Below are 21,465 nucleotides of genomic sequence, written 5' to 3' on the forward strand. Positions count from 1 at the left end.
CCACATTATGCTTAAAAAAACCAAGTCAACGATCGAGTTCATAGCTCCAGCTGGGGCAACCTACAAGCATGGGCTGAAGTGTGGACAATTGAGCAAGTCCAGTCTTGATAATGATGCTAGTTTATGCAGACCATGCACTTCTTCATATTTAAAGAGGTACTTGCAATCTCAGGATTTGTTTGATGACTTCCAGGATCCAGAATTAAGAGTATTTTTGGTCAGCCTTCTGCTTAAAGAGATGCCTTCTATATGCTGTTGGTGCTGTCCCATGTTGCTGCAGCAGGGAGGGCTGGAGCTCATGGGTTGCATGTGTCTCACCCCCAGGTTTTGTCAGAGGGCTGACACATCCATGTCTCCCACCTTTTACCACTACCTCTGGTGTAAGATGGATGAGAAACAGTACAGACTACCAACCCACAGCATCTGCAACAGTTGAACTCCCTCCAACTAGACTGCCACATGCCCAAAAGGTGTTTGCTCATAGGCACAGTGCAAATGCTTGGCTTGCAGCTCCAAGAGCAGGCTACATCAACCCCATTTTTTTCTCATGCAAGGAGAAAAAAAACTGACACGCAGATGAGAGATACCAGCCGAACCAGAACCCTACAATTTTGACCAAATCCCAACACCAAAAAACAATGGGGAATAGACCCAAGCCCTTTAAAAAAACTGCTCTGTTGAGTACATGAAACCAGGTAAAGGAAACCCCATGCCCATTTTTACTGTGTTTTGGTAGACATGGGTTGCATTAACGATGGCAGGGATGTTCCAGTTTTGTTCCTTTGATAAGGTGGCCTTTTCCACTCCTCAGATACAAAGCGGACAGTGATATCTGTGGTATGAATAATACGCTCTTCCAATCTGATACCCAACTGTAGCAACATCATGCTTTGCTTGAGGGGAACCTCTTAGGACTTCAAGCACAGTATCAAAATACCTGTTTTTAAATGTCTATGGACAAAATAAAAGAAAAAAGGGCAATAAAACAAAAAAGTCCTCCCCCCAAAGAAAAAAAATGAAGACAGCCCTATTTGGATCTGTATTAGACACTGTTTCAAGCAGTTATTGTCTACAGATGTTTTACGCACATCAAAATGTAGTCCTACTTAACAGGATGCGAAAGCTATGGTTAAAAATGGAAAAGGATTCAGTAAGAGGTAAAGATCCTGGTATTAACTACTTGCAAACTTGCTGAAATTATTTCTTCTGAGGATAATCACACTCTGAGGATAATCACACTCACACTTGCAGACATTTAACTGAGTTCCTGTGTGTGTGTACATGCATGTAATATGTGTGCATGTGCACAGCATGGAGTAGGAGTGAGGGAAAGGAATGAACAGTGACAGTGAATTTGTTATTGAACTCCTCAAGTGTGAAAAAGATACAATTTTCATATTAAATACCTCTAATTTATTTCCCTTCATAAGGACTCTTTAATGACAAAAAATAACATGTAGAAAATTCCTCAAATTGCTGGACGAACACAGCAATGAGACTTTTGTACTTGTTGACTACCAGTCTGTCAGTCCTTAGACAAATTATATGCTTAACAAACACTTAATAACATTTACTTAACAGTAAAAAAAAAAAAAAAAAAAAACCTTTTTGCTCTTAGGAAGGTTCATCCATCTCGGTGCACTTTGATGAACACACCTGGGAATTCAAGTACATGGAAAGTTTTTCCAGCCAAACAAAGACATCAGCAATGAATCAAACTCCACATCCTACACAGCAAAAAAGAACCGAGCATTGGAACAATGTTGTACCAATTCCAGGTGGACATGGCTGAAAAAAAATAGTGTTTTTTTTTTCATTTTGTCTTTAGAAAATGAACTCTGACACTGCATGCATCATTCTCTGAAAGTGGGGAAATACAACTGTTACAGCAGCTACAGCTATAACATGTAGCGTAATATAATTTAGAGTGCATGTTCAACAGCAACAAAAATGGCATGAACAAACAGAATAAGAATAAAAAGAATCTTATAAATTTTAATAAAAGTCTCAGAGACAAAGCTTGTTGGGGCATACGAAGCATATGCAACTCAAAGGAGGGTTAGGGATGAGCAGAGAACACATACAAATATTCTGTGTAAGTAAAAATTCCTAAGGTACCATTGCATATGACTTATATTTCATATTGCCCTAGCAAGGATCCAAACTATGAACAATTAATTCAGATAAACTTTCACTCAAAAAAAAAAAAAATCTGTTCAGAGTTTTCACTCAAATTAAAACACATGCTTAATGCTAAACTGTACTAAACAACAGAGATGCTTCTTTCTTTTCTGGAAGAACTGGAGGGAAAACAACACAATCTATCTGTTGTGGTGGCATTTTCCACTGTTTCATAGCACATCTTTCTATCTCTTCCTTTTTCCTAGGGAGTGACAAAGTGAAAATTTTTGACACTTTTTTATGTAGCATAAACTGGGCAAATCACTTGTATGAGCTGAGGAGGTTGAATTCTGCCTCAGATGGCAGGAATCCTTCATCTACAGATTGATGTCTGTGTCAAAAGGTTTTTTGGTCCAATACTTTCCACAACCAGTATTAGCAATCTGTCTGCACAAGGGAAAAATAAAAGGTTATAATGAAGCTATAGTCCTATAAGTCAAATATTTCATGCAGGTAGCCAATGTTATTTAAAATTAAATATCTAATCAGAGAGATTTAATGTTGGTTTTATGGTTGAGTGCTACTACGAACTCAATGAAAAATGTTAGTAAAAAAATGTACAAAACGGTGGGGGGAGACCTACACATTTTATTAAAGACATTGAACTAGATTTTCCAAGCCCTGAATACAGATTTATATCTGTACACGGTATGACCATACTGAATCTAAATTCTCCACTCAATTCCCTGCTGACGGAATTTTTTCACCACATTTGAATATCTTTTCCCTAGATACATGGGGCTTTGAAGAACCTGATATGTTAGGGGCATATCGTATTCCCTCCTCTAGTGGAATTGAGGTGAGAGGATGTGGGGAAAACCTAGGCCAAGAGGCACACATGGAAAAGTGGGAGCTCTGTGTCCTTTTTCTCAGAGAGTCCTTCAGAGAAGAAACCAATTTGTAGATTCTCCACCTGCACGTATCATGATAGGATGTGTTGATGACCAACTTAGGTGGCATATATGCCTCTACAGACATGCTGCCTCTACATCAGCAACTAGTGTGGACCAGTAAGAGCAGATGCTCTTACAGCAGAGCTCTACGGATGAAAATATTTGAGGATATGACATCTTTTTCAGCTACATTTAGCCCCCATCTCCCCTTTGAACAAGCTCTAGTCCGGTTCCACAGACTGAATACCAATTTGTGTCAGAGCACATTTCCCAAATTCAGTTCATCCAACAGGAACCAAGTTTGTGAGTGCCAAGATGTGAAGCACAGTAAAAGTAAGAACTGTGTGAGGAGCGTGGAAACTGCTTGCTTGGTATCAACTAAAGCAATTTCTAAATGAAAACTACCATGCATTTTCATAGAGAAAGACGTTGTGGCAGAGGAGGCTCACACCTCTACCAGACATCAATAAAACTGGGTCCATTTTATTTTCATAAAAAGTGAAAATGCTCGTTCATTCAGGGCTCAATTAGACTGCTACTGGGAATTCAAGAGCTCCTGGCTTCTCAAGGGGTGACAACACAACAGCATACATGTCTCTTGTCAACAAGAGTTGCACACGAAGTCCAGCTTCCTGTTCATTCAGCTGAACTCCCTCCTCCTCCTTTTCTAGCTTCATCTCTGACTGAGCCAGCAGGATCTTTTGAAAGGTTTTTTTGCTGTCACAGTGAAGGTGACATCTCAGCTTGCAATTCTTAATCTTACAGCTCTTTAGCCATGGGAATTTGATAATCAGAAGTTTATCCAGGAATAACTCTTCCATAAACCTCAGTTCTATATAGTGCCAGCATCCAGGCAGAGAACCTGTGATTCTCCGGGGCTCAATTGGACTATTTTCTTATCTCAAAATCCAATTTGGGTTCTCTTGCATTGAAAAACACTTACATATGCAATTCATTGCATTAAAAGGGCATCAGTAAGGGAGGCAGAACCAGAGCCTTCCGACAGCACTAAGAAAAGCAGCAAGGGGGACTGCAGTGAATTCAGCACTTTATCAAGGAAGCTGTAATCACTGCTGGTGGGACTATCTGTACAGTGTTCAAGGTTATGAGTGAATCCTTTCCTCTGATGGCACTTTTAAAATGTTAATATTTCCTATGCAAAGCATACTGTGAAGATTTTAAGACTCAAAAGGGCTTGCCAGCCAACAAAGGTGATCTTATCCATCCCAAGGTATGAAACAGCATCTTAATCAGAATATATTAGATTTCCTGATGAAGGGATGGACTTTCAGCAATGCTGCATTAATATAAAAATGTGTATGGTATGGTAATGTGTTCAGGTATCTTGATTTAATTTTTCCATTTCTGCTGCATTCCTCGAGCATCAGTTAAGAGCCCTTTCTTGGCCTGAGACACTTTATATTAGACCTGAGATATTACACACAACACCCTGCTTTGCTCAAGTTCATCACTAGTTCCAATTTCTTTCTGTAAATGGAAAAAAGAAATGGCAAAAAGAGTCTCATGAGCCGTGTAACAGTTTTTGATTGTTTTTATTTGTGGCACTAACAGACATCAATATTTTACAATATATAATATACAGACATATTAAATGCAGATGGCTAAATATTCTCTTGCTTTCAACATTACATAGCTGTATGTTTTTAAATTTTAGCTTCAAAAAAAGAACCAACCTCCTCTCTGGTCTGCAATTATAAAAATGTAAATGTACAAACTTCCCCCTCTTCGGTTCCATTACAGGAAATGTGTAAAAGCATTCTGAGCTGTCCTTTTTAAGTTAATCCCTTCAATTCAACAAAATATTTTCAACGTATGTACAACCACAACTACCAAAGTAGTCAACCTTCTGTACAAGCAGCTGCTATGAACGCTTGCGAGGCAGCAGGCCGCGGCGGCGGAAGGGGAACGCGAGGGCGCGCGCGGGGCCTGGGCGGTGACCAAGTCCCGGCGGCGGCTGCAACCGCCACCCGCAGGAGGGAGCTCGGCTCTGGGGCCACCACACAGCCCCCTGCTTGAACCTCCGCGGCTGCAAGCGCGGATCCCTGAAGGAGTCTCGGCATCTTTCACGTGCCGTGGGCGCTACCCGGGTCAGTATATGCTACTCTATACATCATACCCCGTGAGTAACTTCTCAACAGACACGCGGTCTCACCTTCTCCATTGATCACCTGCTTTCTCAGAGCTGCAGATATATAAACTCCACCTAATCATGAAAGACAGTGACTGCAGCATATGGCAATTTAGGTCTTTCAGAATATACCATAAATTTGCTATTGTTATTGACTCCTATAGATCTTTATTCTGTTTCTTTTTTTCCCTCTTATTGCTTATAATTCTTCTCCAAATCAAGATGCAAGTAAATAGTCTGAAATAGTTACGTACTTTTAACAACTTGAAATGAATATTACTTTTCAGATAGCTAGCAAAAGTCTTTTAATTTTGCCCATAAACACAATTAAGTATTAACAGAAGACTGCACAGTGTTTACACTCTTATTAACCTGCCAACAAGAATAGTTTATTGGCAACCTTAAATATTCAGAGGCAAAACACAATTCCTTGGCACAGAAGCTTTACAGCAGAACAACATATTTTTCCCTTAGAACCATTATGCAGGAACACTGAAAATTAACTTATTTTGGCTTGTAGACAAGAGAATAAACTAAACTTCTTGATGTGTTTTTGCCACTTCAGACCTTGAATGATGATTATGGGTGCATATGGGGTTAGATTTTCCAATTACCTGTTCTTTATACACAATTCAAACGAGCAGAGGGACCTATAACAAAGAAAAGCACATGATCATTTGAGATATTTTTAAACCTTCAACTGCTGACATTGTTAACCAAGCATTCTCCTGCTGGGCTGTCTGCAAGCTTAGTCTCTTCATCAGTTCTTTGAGACTTAAAGCTTATCCTTTTTTTTTTCTTTTTTTTTTTTTTCCCCCAGGTATATTGTTCCAAGTGAAAGGTATCATCCTTCCCTAAAAATCCCACCCCTCATCCATCCTTAGGTCATTTTGGCTGCAGTAACATTATTACCAGAATGTAGGTTACATATTTTTCTGTGAAATTCCTTCATTTTGGGGACTGAACACAAACCCTGGCTGTGAGTATGAAAGACCCGACAGTCAAAATCTGTTCAGTATTGGTTAGCTGTTGCTGGTCATATAAATCAATTGATGAATACTTTGCTTTGTGATTGAATGAAAAAAAAATAAATTTAATAAAATAAAACTAAAATATTGGAACTTAATGCTTCTTCCTAGCCTTCATTTCATCAAAGCATATGCTTAACTGAACATGTACACGAGGGTGCTCTTCCCACTGTGCTTTGATTCTATCACAGAGATGCACACAGCATGGGCACCACAAAAGCTAAACAGCATCTACGTCTTTGAACAAGCTAAAACTTTTGGATTTTGACCTTGGTATCCACGGCAGAAGCTTTACTCTTAGTGAAAAATATGTCACTGTACAAAATAAATAGCAAGGTTAAGAGTTCAAATTAAATATTATCTTTCAATTCAAATAGAGTAGAAGCATGCAAATGACTGCATTTCACTGCATGGGAACCAAAATCCCTTTCTGGGCTTATTTGACTACCTGTATATCCAGCTTGAACAACTTTTTAGCGAGGCCTCTTTCCCCTATTTCTAGTATCAAGGGCTTAAAGACTCTCGGTCTTTAAGTTCTGTCATTGCACCTACAAACATTAATGGTAAGAAATAGTATTTCTTCATTCACAACTTTATATCCCTGATTATATTAGGAGAGTGGTCAGCTGCTTGACATAAAGGCACAGAACTTGGCCATGATCCCTAGGAGACACCGAACATGCCTTAATTCAGATCGATGAATCACTTGTTAGAGATCAACTTGGAATGATGCCAGCATATACCAGACATTCATTGCAATGGGCGCTGCAGTTATCTTACCTGGCTCCATTAGTTGCCAAGAGAATGATATATTGCACGTATCAAGAGTTCATACGACTGAACACTGAATACTGCAATGAATGTTTGTGGATTCTGTGATGGAGCCAAATTAATTCTAAGAGTTATAGCAAGTAAACATAAAAACGTCTACTTAGATGGGTACAGCTTTAATCTTAACTGGAAAACATGTGAAATCTGTAGAGTGTCTCTTCCATGTACCACAGTCAACAGAAATAGTTTTTCCATGAGCAAAAGTCTATTTTGGAGATAAGCACACTGCTTTCCCCACTTTGTATTGGCACATTTCCTTGCAGTATCTCTACCAAATACCCAGGTACAACTCTACCTAAGATGAGCAGACAGCATATAAGCAAAGGCAACTTTTATAGCTTCTCTTTGTTGGTAAGATTTTCAGTCCTGCATGGGCTTGTGCTGCAACTACACCTACAGCTAGACATTTAATGGGTTATTTGCATGTGTAGTTAGTTATGTTTAATTTTTTCACAGATAATGATGGTAAATCCCAAGGCAAGTTACACAGACACAAACATACACATGCAGTGATGTACACAGAATTTCAGAAATCTAGCTGGTTTCATTTGCATTTGCAAAGACAGAATCAAAAAGCTTAAGAACTAAGAGAAATGAGTATGTGAATTTGTGACAAAAGTTGCTCGATACAATCTAAATAAAACATTAGATCACTTTTAACATGAGAAGCTCAAATGACACAACTCTACGACATAAATTTGCTCAGTACAACGAAGAGCTGGTCTTGGATCAGCTCTTTTTTTCCTAGATCAAGTGATCTCCCTCCATACAGATGGTGCAGCTGGGAAGGAGACACCCTGTGAGCAAGAAGTGCTCATTTCTGAGGCCACTTAACCACCAATGCCATTAGAGCAACAGATCCTGGTGGCCTCATTGGATGCTATCTCTCAGACTTACTGTTATACTTTAGATGTGTTAAACATGTGCAAGGTTCCTCATCAGACCATTCTGAGAATTAACAAAGGTTATTTACTGCAACTTGTAAGATCTTTGCTAGCTCAGGAAGGCCACCACTCTGGAGACACAGCCTTATCTCCATTCCCTTTGGGTAGGATTCCTAACCAAACCACCTTCTGGCACATCCCAGAACTGCACTGCACTGTGGATGGACCACGTTACTGAGCAAGCTCTGCTGGACTTGGCACCCACAAGAATTCTCCTGCAGGAGTCTGTGGACAGCAAGAGTGTGCAATAAAACAGAAGTCTTTTCTTCAAAATCAAGTGTGATTTATTTGCCAAAATAGGCACAGCAGTCCAAGAAATGGATTAAAGAAAATCCAGGAGTGCTATACACATACTGTCTTACCTATACTTGGCCTTTCCCTCAAATGTGTATTTGTGTCCTGGTTTGTTTTGGGTGACCCAATTACAGCCTTCCTGGGGCAGACCTGGACCCTCGGCAAGGTTGGGTCAGCCTGCAGCTACTTCTCTCCTCCCTTCCTGCACAGTGGATCTTTTAACCTTAAAGTTCATGACTCTAGCAAACAGCTGTGTAATCAGAGGTAGAGTGGAGGAGTTGCCTTTTCACAGATATTAATAGAGCTCAAATGTTTGTTGGGATGCTCCTTATCTAGGCAATTGGTTGCTTTTCATGTTTGCTTCCCCTGACAGTCCCGTTTGATCTACTTCCATTGCAAATAATCCTTCATAAATAAGCGCAAACTGAGTCATACATAACTAAGCAATGCAGATCTTTCCCAGTTCTCCACAATATTAGCTAACTAAATTACTTCACCATCAGAAGCCCTTGTTCCAGAAAGCTTACAGAAGACAATGGAGGAGAAAAACATGCCACTAAAAGATTTAACTATGTAGACTGTTATCTGCTCATTGCAACTAAAACCTAACAGGCAGCCTAGTAAAAAAAAAAAATGGCTCTGGACTTACACCTCCACATGAAGACATCACAGATTTTAGACAGAGGATGCAAAATAAAGAAAAACATTTGCTTTTGCCCCGAAAAAAACCATACACCAGCCACTGTCTACCAAAAAGTCAGTACTCGTTGCAGTCATGTTCCACAGCTATAAAAGAAGAAAGCCCTGATATGATATCATATATTCTCTATAAAGTCAACTTTTGCTGCCATAAGCTGCCCAACTGCAGAAAAGATCAGAAATTGGCTCTTATTTAACACAATAATCTAGGAGAAATATTAATAGACACTGGATAGAAATTCTGGGAAATCTGACATTTTTACTTTTATAAATGATCAAGGGCATGGGATCTCAGATGTCAGAATGATATGATGCCTTTGGCATATACAAGACTTAGCTTGCATATCCAATATAATGAAGGACAGCACAATAACAAGAAAAACTTGCTCTGTCTTTGGACAAAATGCCTCTCATTTTTATAAAAGATACGCAAGAAAAGATGCACTCTTTTGTCATTTCAATGTCAGATGTACTGAAAATTACTCTGTTCTGAAAATGAAAGAAGACAGGCACAGTATTTAGCAGAATATATCAGTATATCAAGCTCACTTTTGTAGATTGCAATGACTATCTAACTGTTTCACAATGAATCCCCAAGGATGTGATAAAGACTTATTTTAATGAGTAGAGCTATGGCTTCCCCAGGGACTTCTGCAACAGTCATGCAGTTGGAAGAGCAAAGTTCACACTATTTGGAATTTGAAAAGATCTAGAAAACAAAGAACTGCATGTGGTATTCTTGAATGTACAAATTCACTTTTTCTTTTTCTTTCTCCTGTAAAATGGTGATATTGAGAAAGAAAACCTCCTTTGGAGTGTTATTTCTTGATAAGTTACAGTTTTCTACTGGTATTCAGACTTTTTTTTCACGTGCACAACAACTGAACATCCTGATTTCTGTTACTATGCTGATGGAAATTTATCTGAAAAGCTGATTTGTTTGTGCAATTGCTGGTGATACTGTGGAATTTCGGGCTTATCAGAAACAGGATTTTTTAGCCTTTTTTAATATTTGAAATTGGTAATATATTTTGAATTGTTTTAAAGAGGATAAGCAAGCAAGGTTAAAGTCTATTTGCACACTTACAGCTGGCATCAGCTAAATCACGTGTTGGGAAAACTCCATCTGTTCTTGTACATTACATGAAGTCTCTGGATCAAAGTCCACTCTTAGATACTGCAGTGTAATATTAGGATGATGCCACAGAGGCAAAATGCTTGCTTCTCTTTACTCAGAAATGAGGTGTAACACAAGGTTACAAAAAACAAACAAAAAAAACAAAAAACAAAAAAACCCCTCAATCATATAAATGAATTTTCTCAAAAAAAAAAAAATCAACACTAACATCTGAGCAAGAATGGCATTTAGCCATGTAGAAGTTGGTTTATCCATAGTTGACCACAAAAGAGAAACATGAATCATCCAATTGATAAAGTTCAGGTAGACATTAAAAGGATGTCACAGCTTTACTGACGGCTCTCAACACATGCCGTCTAAGCTCGTGTGTCTCAAAGTCTTCCACACACTGCTGAAATCAGGAGACAATTATGTCTAAATTTGTTTCAGGTTTGTGGAAGCAGGAAAAAAAATGGCTAGGGAAAGTCTGGGTTTCATATCTGACCTCTCCATGTCTAAAGGACATACAGCATGTCTCAGGTTCCTGAAAATGGCAAAGGGCACACACGTATACACAAAAGTTTTCTAAAATGAATGCTCTTAATGTTCTCTTTTATAAGAAATAGGTATTGGCATATTCATATGGTTGCACAGGCATGATTTGGCTTTCTAAAGAGGAGAAGTACTCTTTCAAAAATGTGTTTTAAGAGTTGTCCAAAGGCTTGATACTTGCTCCTTATCCTTGACTCAGCTAAATAAAACACAGTACGCACACCTTCTGATGGTGACAGAAAGAAATGTGTGGCTAAGCTTAAAAACAGCTCTCAGAGCAGCATGCTCAAATTATTTCCTCCAAAAGGCTAAAAATATAAAAGTACATTTACCTTTTTTAACTTTGCTGCTCCAGCACCAGAGCGAATGGCCTCCATTAGGGCTTGCCTTGCCTCAGCAGGGTCAGCTGCAGCAGGCACAGAGGATTTTGGAGCTGTTGCTGCTGATGGTGGTGCAGGAGGTGGTGGCTGTGTGGGAGGTGGTGGGATACAAAGCTGCTCTTCCTGATGGTCTTCTGCTTTTTGCAAGGACAGTTCTGCATTCCTAAAACTCTGCAGTTCTTCAGAGGCCACTGAGGAGATCTGTTCATAATGCAGTAGAAAGGCAGTGATTAATATCAAAGCAAGACCAAATCGTAATTATTTGATGCATTTAACTTTAGTATCCCAATTTAACTTTGCTTGAATGATAAAAAGCACGTAGAACTTTCGTTTGCTCATAGGGCTGAACATCTGTTACTACTCACTCACATCATTCAGCTAGGCTGATTACCAGCATCAAGGATTTGGCACTGACTCTGTCTCAGAAACTCAATCTCTATTTACTGTGAGCTTCAGCATCCTGTAACTCTTCTTGGCATGTAAGGTAACAGACGGGGAGCTGGACTTGGAAGCAACCACAAAGATTTTTGGAATTAGGAACATATATTAAAGCTGCAGTAGCCACCCAGAAATCTGGTTACTTTTAGCAGTAGGGGCTGCAGAAATAATTTGAGATGGGAGCGAGGCTCTTCAACAGCTATGCTTTTGGGACTTGGCTTCATTGAAAGAAAAAAAAAACACAGAAAAGACGGGGAAGAAAGGTATTAAATCTAAAATTTCTGGCCTTACTGAAAAAAAAAACAAAGAGAGAGAACTATGTGAAAGCATATAGCAAAGAAAACTATTGGTTGCTCTTGTAAGGGTTTCTGCAGAATTTCTGAACCTAAGAATTCCTACATGAAACTTATGTGGAAGTTTGTTTTTGTTTAAATGCATGCAGGTGGAGCAGGCAATCATTCAGACTAAGCCAGATTTTCCTCCAACTGCCTCAAGAAATACTTTTGTTCTTAATAATGTTACTACCAGTAATCATAATCAAGCTGTAGTCATTACCCTTGTGAGGGTGACAGAGCCCTGGCACAGGCTGCCAACAGAGGTTGTGGAGTCTCCTTCTCTGGAGGTCTCCCAAACCCATTACGGATGCCACCCTATGGCCTGTGCTCTGGGTGTCCCTGCTGGAGCAGGGGGTTTGGACTAGGTGATCTCTGGAGGTCCCTTCCAACCTCAACCATTCTGTGAATCTGTGAATTAAAATTATTTGAATCATGTGGAAAATGGGAAGTTTACCAGCAAATACGTTACCATTCCCTTTACCAGGAAAATGAGACACAATATCTCTCTAGTGAAAAAATGAAAACGGATTCATTTTCCCATCAAGCAACCCAAATTGAGAGAGCTCCTACATTCTGTCCCCTCACTGCATATACAAATACATGAGCATGGAGTCATGTCAGGTAGGATATGATCATCTCAGATGACATTGAAGGGATGGTCCTTCCATCACAGCATATCTGTACCCAAGCCCTGAACACATATAACCACGGTGCTTTAACTAGCACAGGTGATATGTTGTGTGTGGAGGAGGAAAAAAAAAAGTACAGTATCTAAGCAACTTCCTTTCAAATGATGCTGAAAGCTTCTCTGCTGGAGAAAAGTATTTCAAAAAGTCTCCGTGATAAAGTAACACCACTTCATTCTCAAATCTTCTTTCACACAAACTTGCATTTGTGCCAAATGAATGCAAAATGCAATTAAGCATGTGTGGAGATGGCTGTGACACATCCTTGATCAAGAGGTTGCCGATCCTTTACTGCCCCTAGCAGCATATTCCACTCTCAGGCTCACAGAAGGCTGTTCCCTATGGGCAGCACAGGCTGCAGACACTTGGAATCGCTTAGAGGGAAGGAGTAATGCCCTCACACAGAAAAGGACAATTCAATCTCATGCCAACTATCTGGGTGCGTTAATGGTCTGAGTCATTGCATGAGGGAAATGGGAGACTCCCTGCCAAAAACACATCTTCGGCTTGATTAGTGAACTGAGGAAAAACTGAGGCTAGAACAATGCAGGCTTTGGCTACTGGAAATAGGAGATGTTTTAATGGTTAGGTCAGACCTCAAGACAGAAGAAACCATCCTGCTACAGCGGAAAAGAATTTGAGATTTTCCATCAGCATCCATTGCTTAGAGTCACAGAGGTTGGAAGGGACCTTTAGAGATCATCTAGTCCAACCTCTCTGTACTGGCAGGGTCACACAGAGCATGTGGCACAGGGCTGCATCCAAGCAGGTCTTGAAGATCTCCAGAGAAGGAGACTCCACAACCTCCCTGAGCAGCCTGTTCCAGGACTCTGTCACCCTCACTGTCAAGAAATTTTTCCTTAAGTTCCTGTGGAACTTTTGGTGCCTCAGCTTGTGGCTGTTTCCTCTAGTCCTATCACTGGCCACCACTGAAAAGAGGCCGGCCCCCTCCTCCTCACTGCCTCCCTTGAGGTATTTATACACGCTGATCAGGTCCCCCCTCAGCCTTCTCTTCCTCAGGCTGAACAGGCCCAGCTCCCTCAGCCTTTGCTCACAGGGCAGATGTTCCAGGCCTCTGATCTAGGCCTCATAGCCCTGCGCTGCACTCTCTCCAGTCTCTCCAGCAGCTCCACGTCCCTCTTATCCTGGGGAGCCCAGAACTGGACACTGTCTCCAGATGTGGCCTCACCAGGGCTGTGTATAGGGGGACGATCACCTCTCTCGACCTGCTGGAGATGCTCTTCTTAATGCACCCCAGGATCCCATTGGCCTTCTTGGCCACCAGGGCACACGGCTGCCTCATGGTCAACTTGCTGTTCACCACGATGCCCAGGTCCCTCTCTGCAGAGCTGCTCTCCAGCATTTCAGTTCCCAGACTGTATTGATGCAAAACTTTATATGAACCTAACTCATGAAGCACGTGTGAAGTAATCATAATGTGTTTTAAGGTAACTGTGATAGGATGCATACAGTAGGCAATACAAATAACCACACACTCTTAAGGCGCAAAAAGCACCTAAATATCTGAAACCAATGATGATCTGGTGCCTTCACGTGCATTCTCTTTAATTCACTTGGATGTACACATGATTCTCTCTCAGTACTGGGCATAAAATTTCAAAGAGAGTAACTTCTGTAGCAGAGGACATAACCTGACCCACTATATTATTTGTGCAAGTCAGTTCTCTTTTTTATCATAATATTTGCCCCTACGCTTTTCTCCCTGCAAGACAACTTCATTTTGTGTAATTCCAAGATATATCCAAAAGTTTTGGATATAAACTGAAGGTTTATAAATTTTAAAACTATATAAGTGCAGACTGCAGTTACAAGACCACTGTTTCTTACCTTTTTCAGCTTCGAGGTGCCACTGTGGCCTCTGATGGCTGCCAGCAGGGCTGAGCGCTCGTTCTCTGGCTCAACATATGAGGGTTTCTTCTGACTTCCGTTTAACGCAGTGTCTGAAATCTAGAATATAAAAACAATAACCTTGCTAGGTATTTACTTAGAGACAAACACTCTTGAAAGTATTTTAGTGCATGCACCAAAAACCAAGCTATGGAGACTAATCAGTCTGTTTTCTTTCAGGGCTGCATTTAGTAGGCATGGTGGTGATGTGTTTACGGTTGGACTTGATCCTCAAGGTCTTTTCCAACCATAGTGATTCTATAATTCAATGAATCCTTATTCCCCCTAACTGATAAGGATATATGTAGATTCCAGTGAGTAATGCTGTGTGTGCAGATGTAGTCTCATATCTCCTGAGCTTTAGCAACAAATGAGTATCACCAAATTAACACAAAACGTAATTTTCTTTCCTTTACAGATATTTACAAGTTTTCACCAGACAGTTTTACAACAAACTTTTACAAGTTTTATTGCTTTTATATAACACAGAGAAATGTGAGCTGGGTTCCTGGGCTAATCTCAATTACCTCTCTGCTAAGCTGCATCTGTGCACCCTCTCAATCTCCTTGCTAGTGCAGAAGCACCAGCATTGCCTAATGCACAGGACACGCAGCATCACCAAGACTTTGGTCTGCATTTTGCCATTATACACTTTTTTTTTTCAAATGCCATGTGCCCTGCAGCTCACCAGCGTTTACAAACCAGCTGATGTCTGATGGTGCAAACTAAAACTTCTGCAGCTGCACAGGCTCAATGGAGCCTCCGTGTTACCTTTCTGAGTTTCTCCTTTCCCCCTGCTGTCTGGATTGCTTCCATCAGGGCACTGTGCAGGGACGTGTCTTTAGGGATGGGTTTCTGCACAACGGGCTTGAACTTCTTCTTTGGTCCGAAGATGTTGGTCTGAACGTTGACATCTGCCTCGGCGACAGCACCAGCAGCCAGACCGTCGTGCTTGTCCTCCCGCTCGGACTCCGCGTGGCTGCTGGCGGCCGCGCCGCTCGGCTCGGGCCAAGCTGCTTTGGAACAACCGGCCTGCAGGCTGCCGGTGGGAGGCCATTTACTGGCCCGCAGAGACGAGCTGGAAAAGGGTGGGACAGCCTGGAGATCAGGTGACTTCAGGGATGGGGCTGAATTAGTATGGTTCAAAGTCTCACATTTCTGGTCCAACAAAAGATGCATTTTTTTCTCTACTATATTTTGCTTGCTGCTTAAACTGTGATCATCTTCTGCAGCGTTGTTATCCTTTGAAGAGGATTTACTAAGTGGGACACTGCCATTCTTTTTATAGAAACTAGGAGTTGCTTGATTTGGTGCCCTGATGTTAACTGTTTTGTTCTCTACTCCAGAATTATCACCAGGTGTAAACCTGTGTGATACTTTTAGACTGGAAGCAAAAACATTTGAAGGTGGCTCTCTTGTTTCTGCTGAATCTGTTTCCACAGGGCTGTATTTGGCCACAATAATACATCTCTTTGGGAAAAGTTCTCCTTCAGTTTTAACCTCACCTGCCCCAGGCTTATTTTCTTCTTTCTCATGATATTCTGTGGAGTCAGACTTAAAGGTAGGTAGGTTGATGTGTTTTGCAATGGCAGAGGCAACATATTGACTTGAAGTCCTCCTATGCGGCTTTAGAAATGGAAGCTCCGCCTTGTCTTTATTAATGGCTGGGGCCACTAATGGTTTTACTTGAGACTGTGTGGCTGGAAGAGGTGGTTTGGTCTTTTCATTTTCAAACTGTCTTTCACCTACCTGGGAAGTAACAGTTTGTGGTGCTGCAGGTTTTGGAGCTACAAGACAGACAGGTTTGTGTTCATGTTTTAGAGTAAAGGATGTTTTAGAGTTTGTGGTGACTGCTGACTTTTTAAGAAGATGCTCTGCAGAGTCATCACTTTGCTTTTCCATAGAATTTGACCTCCAGAACTCCTTCACTTTCCCAAGAGGAATTTCCTCACTTTCATCAATAGTGAGACTAGTAGTACCTGATGTGCTCTTATTGCTACCAGCATTTGGGGTTATGAGATTGCCCAGTTCATCAATTTTAATGGCACCTGTGGAGAGGGAGACTCCTCTATCAAAATGCTTTACTTCAGGTTTTGGAGGAACAACTTTAAAGGTTGTCAAACCCATTTTCGGTTCATAACTTGTTCCTGTATGCTGGACACGATGACACCATGTGGGTGTTGAAGGGATTTCTTCTACCTTCTCTTCATTTCTTTTTGTTGGTAATTGTTTGATTTCTAATTCTGATTTACTTTTTTTCAGAGGTCTTTCCCTTTTGCTACAATCCTTAAATGGATTTTTTTTCTCTTTTGCTGTACTGATTTCAGTTGTGGCCTTGGAGTAAGATGGAATCGGCTTAGATTTATATTCCTCGGACTTTGCATTAGGTTTAGGCGGGGGCTCCAGTTTTAAGTTCTTTTCACTTTTTTTTTCAAAGGAAGAGGTGAGTGATTCAAACATATCTCTCCTCTGCTCCACAGGCAAGTTATCAAATTCATTTTCAGAAGGTTGTTGATGATGCTGATCCAAGTCCTTGGAAACACATATAGATCCACCACTTATATGTCCCTTATCAAAGGAACCTGCATTGTTGTTTTTATTGTTAAAGTTCCCAGCATTAACTGAGTCAGCTGAAATATTTTCTGAACTCCTCATCTCTTGATTTCCAGCAGATCTAGGGATGTTAACTTCTGCATCTTCATCTATGATTGTTACTGGAACAGAAACCGTAATATCTTGAGCAGCCTCAACTGTCCTAGCATGTGGGCTCAATGCCTCAGTAACATACTCGAAGTCAGAGTTGCTTATGTTCTCCACAGCTGCAAAATAAACACGAAAGAAGTACACGCAGGTAATATTTAGGCAATATCACATTAGATTACACAAACAGCTAATACAAACTAATCCAATTTGAGTTCCAGTAAAATTAATAGGAAAAAAAAATGTATATGTGTATGTATGTATATATACATACACACATATGCATGTATGTGCATATATATTGTGTCTATATACGCATACATATGTATATACATATATGTGCATGTCTGTACTACAAAAAAAGAAAAAAAAAAGAGAGAAAGAGAAAAGAATCTTTTTCCTTTTGCTGTCTGGTTACTGATTAGGATCAGGCAAATATTCCTGCAGTCCTCCCTCTTCAGCCAGTGGGAAAAATACAAATACAGCTGAAAGCAGAATTTAATCTATTGTTCATACCTTATCTTTGACTAACTTCTCCCAGTGATAAACATTTCACCACATGACACTGAAGGAGAAACATTTCTGAGAAACAGCAAGCAACTCCAAATTATGTTTCCCAGACCTGGTTAGTAATAACAGCCCAGCTGAAGGATTTCCTTGAGCAAGCAAACAAAGAGGCAGCACTCGTATTTTTAACTCTGTTCTTCTCACCCTTCGTTACCAGCGACCCAAGAAGCTTCATTGTGCAAGAAGCTTAACTCATTTCTCAAATTTGCTGGCATAAATCAAGGGTTACAACAGAGAAGTTAAAGGAATTTCAGTGTTAGACTACTCAGAGAAATTAAATCATAATCAAATTCACTGCAAAAGTACTAAAATAAAGACTTTTTTTAAAAAAGCATTCACTACCAGTTGGTGACAACTGTTAACAGTGAAGTATTGTCATTAGCAGCAGGTAAAAGAGAGGATCGATACTGACTTGTGATAGCATTTGATCTCTTTCCACTGTTTCTGGTCAGTATTTTCTATTTTTAGCTTTAAAGCACTTTAGAGTACACGACTGCTAATGCAGGGGAAGCATGAGGTACAAAAATCCCCTCTTCTCCACTTCATTTTGACGAAGTACAAGAAGAGGCACTATTCATGAAACACAGAACCAAGTTTATTACTGGTTCAGCTTCACCAAAGTGAACTAAGTTGTACCAAATTTGACCCATAAAACGTGCCCATGAATTGCTTTGCATTTCCTTCTGGCAGCAAACACTGACATGCAGTGACAGCCTGATGCAGCAGCCCCAAAACACTCATAGCTTGTATGTGCAGGGTGACCTGTCCCAGAGACAACCTCAAAGCGGTCCCTTGGATGGCACCACCTTCTGCCCCTGCACCGCGAGCTGCTCCCCAGCACCTCGTTGAGAAACGTGTGGGCCTCTCAGAGCAGCGTTTGCCTCGGCACCTCCTGCCTGCACTCAGCTCCATCGTACTTCTGAGGCGACCCTCTCCCGTACCTACCTTCCAGGTCTTCGTCCAGGTCAGCCAGCGTCTGCTGGAGCTGAGCAGCGAGGAGCGAGTCCTCGCCGTCACGCGAGCTGGGAGCACTCTCCTCATCTCTATGGCAAGGGACAAAAAGGCAAGGTTAGGTCTAGTTTTGCAGTGCGGCTCTGTTCTGAAATAGGAGGGTCTCGGTGGTGCCCAGCACGCTGGGTGTGACAGTCACTAGGACATTAGGGTTAGAGTTTAGGGTTTGGTTTACTGCCAAAAAGCTGGTACTGTAATGAAATGAAGTAATAAAGATTTCACATTGGGAGGCCAACTTTTCCCCGTTACCTGTGCCTCACTTGCAGTCAAAACATTTTCATGTGTGACTCTACATCTAAATTTTGCCCTTGTGATTAGGCTATTGACAATATAATTTTCCATTCGAACCACACCTCAACCAACTCTGATCTGGCAAAGCAACTTTGCCCTTTTCAAGATCAAGCCCTTCACCTGCGAGATGTTATGAAATGCTCTTTTGCTGCTGTCCTTTGAGATCCAAACTAAATTTCAGGGACATTTCCTGTCACTGATTTAAAATAACCCCTGGAGCTTCCTCTTTTTTGGAGTCTTTTTTTTTTTTTTTTTTTTCCCCTGGTCACAGGAGTAGATGAAACCACATATTGACCTATATACATATGTGTATATGTATATATATATATATATATATATTTCTTTTTTCCCCGTTGCACTGCATCCACTTCTCCTTTCCATATTCCTTTTACACTTAAATAAGCGAACACACTCTTAGAGCCTGCCTCTTCTTCTACTTGCAGTTACCTCCCTTTAACTTAAAAAGGTGAGTTCATGCATGCTGGGTCAGTAAAAATAGTAAACCACACCTGCAAGGAAATCTTCCAAAACTGAAAAGGCAAAATCAGCCAAAGTCTCCAAAGGAGGTAACAAGCACTGGAGGACTCTAATCCTACTGTACTCTAATGTATACATACACACCCCATCAATGAGATCACTCATCTGAGCAACCTGTCAAGAAGATCTAAGCTTAATGCAGTGCTGGGACTGGCACAGAAGTTTGGCAAACAAATCTCTCAAACTGAAGGGGTCAGAAAAGAACCAATCCAACTTTGTAGTGGTTCTGCAGTTAAAACTTTTACAAAATTAATAAAAAATATTTGTTTTCCTACAAGTGAATTTAAAAATAATTATTCGCAAACTTGAAAAATGTTTTTTTGGGGGAGAAGAAAATCATCCTGCTTGGATAGCAGCTAAGCACAGCTATCGAGTGTGGAGGGCAAATACTGCTTTGCAGTGGTGGCTTTGCCTCCAGCTTGTCCACAGCTGGAAGCAAAGTACGGACTATGCACCAAAACTCTCTCTCTAAGCTGTTATGCAGAAGCTGCTTGCGGTTACAGTGCTCGCATGACACTTGAGAAAATCTTGGAAGCAAAGCATGTAAGCCTGCACCTACCAGCGAATGAGGCTGAAATTCATGAAGGTTCTGACAGATCACCATCTTTTTGGTACCTCATTACAGGCTTTTGTCCTTTGCACCAGCACTCTAAAATACGGCCAAAGCCCACAGTACTGGACTGGCCAGGATAGGGCTTTCTTCTGGAGGTAATGAAACCTATGTACTTGAGAATTTCATGGGCAATTTATCTAGGAACAGGGATTCCTGGGTCCAAAGAGGCAGTATGGGTTCATTGAGCTAACTGACTCCTTCCTCCCTTAAATCAATGGAAATCTTTCAATGATTCTTTTAGGCAAAATTAACTTTTTGATGGGTGCAACAGGCAACAGCGGTTTCTTTTATTATCCTCTGTGAAGCTATGCAGCCACTACACATAACCTGCTTCTCAATCTTGGCTTCAATCTCCTTATCTAGACAACTAGGATAATAACACCCAATTCACATAAGTTTTCGGAGGGAGAGAACAATGCAGTGAAAATGCAGGAATTTTTGTTTTTCTCTTACGCATGGAGCATCAGAAAAAGCAGACCTTTTCTTCTGCATTGCCAAGTCCTTGAAAGAGCTATTGCTCAATACAGCTCCACATTCACCTAAAAAGTAACTAAGTCAGCATGTACACATTAGCCATAGAGCTCTTCTTGAAATCCTTAAAACCAAGTTAAGATATACAGAGTGATACGTGCTTTGTGGGGTGAAAGTCTGGTTGTTTCCAGTAGCTCCCAGGGTATATAAATACACCTAAAAAGATTGTCTCACACAAAAGTATTTGGAAATGGAAAACAAAAGGACCTCTAATTTCTTTTCAAAGCTTTCTTTCCTTCTGACCCGATACACTTTCCTTTTGTTGACTGCTCTGTTTTGGCTGGAATCCAAGAAAAATACAAGACTTATTCTGATACCGCATTTTACATTCTGGGTAAACATTACCAGTGGCGTTTTCTCACACATACTTTTTTGGACTCAGGGAAGAACTTGATAACCTTTAGGCTGCTTTTCTCGTAAAATCCAAGGCGCTAAAAATAAAGCCCTGGGGAGCGTTTGGCGTAGGCTCTGGGAGCCTGCTCGCTCCCCTCATGGAGATCAGCAGGGATCCCTGCAAGAGCACAGGCGGGAGCAGAGCTACTCCATCTCCTGCCTTCACAGTCCCCTCGCCAACCCGGCCTGCTCAGGCTGCCACACTGCAGTCACTCACTCGGTTGGAGACCACATGAAATTTGCAATCTGAGAAGTTGCCTTTTTGTTATACTTTTTTGTTATACTTCAAGCACTTTTGCTTGATAAATGATAAAAATGACAAAATCGACCCAAGTCTCTTTGGAAGGAAGCTCTTTTTTACAAGAGTTCTGGCAAGCCCCAGGTGCA

The 21,465-nt window shown here is 40.9% G+C and overlaps 1 protein-coding gene across 1 annotated transcript in view; it reads right to left on the reverse strand.

Annotated features, from left to right (window-relative positions):
* Positions 1-5,140: 5,140 nt before the first annotated feature.
* The window catches only part of LOC112953303 (protein cordon-bleu-like), a 73,520-nt gene continuing 57,195 nt past the window's right edge, over positions 5,141-21,465 (reverse strand). The window contains exons 5-9 of the mRNA XM_026046330.1: positions 18,648-18,745; positions 15,207-17,254; positions 14,376-14,495; positions 11,021-11,269; positions 5,141-5,873 (exon numbers count right to left, since the gene is read on the reverse strand). Coding sequence (XP_025902115.1) covers positions 5,856-5,873; positions 11,021-11,269; positions 14,376-14,495; positions 15,207-17,254; positions 18,648-18,745 — 2,533 coding nt within the window. The 3' untranslated portion in view covers positions 5,141-5,855. The remainder of the gene's footprint in view (positions 5,874-11,020; positions 11,270-14,375; positions 14,496-15,206; positions 17,255-18,647; positions 18,746-21,465) is intronic.

The sequence above is a fragment of the Nothoprocta perdicaria genome, unplaced genomic scaffold (genome assembly GCF_003342845.1).
Source record: "Nothoprocta perdicaria isolate Ctin4 unplaced genomic scaffold, notPer1 scaffold_433, whole genome shotgun sequence".
NCBI classification, from domain to species: Eukaryota; Metazoa; Chordata; class Aves; order Tinamiformes; family Tinamidae; genus Nothoprocta; species Nothoprocta perdicaria.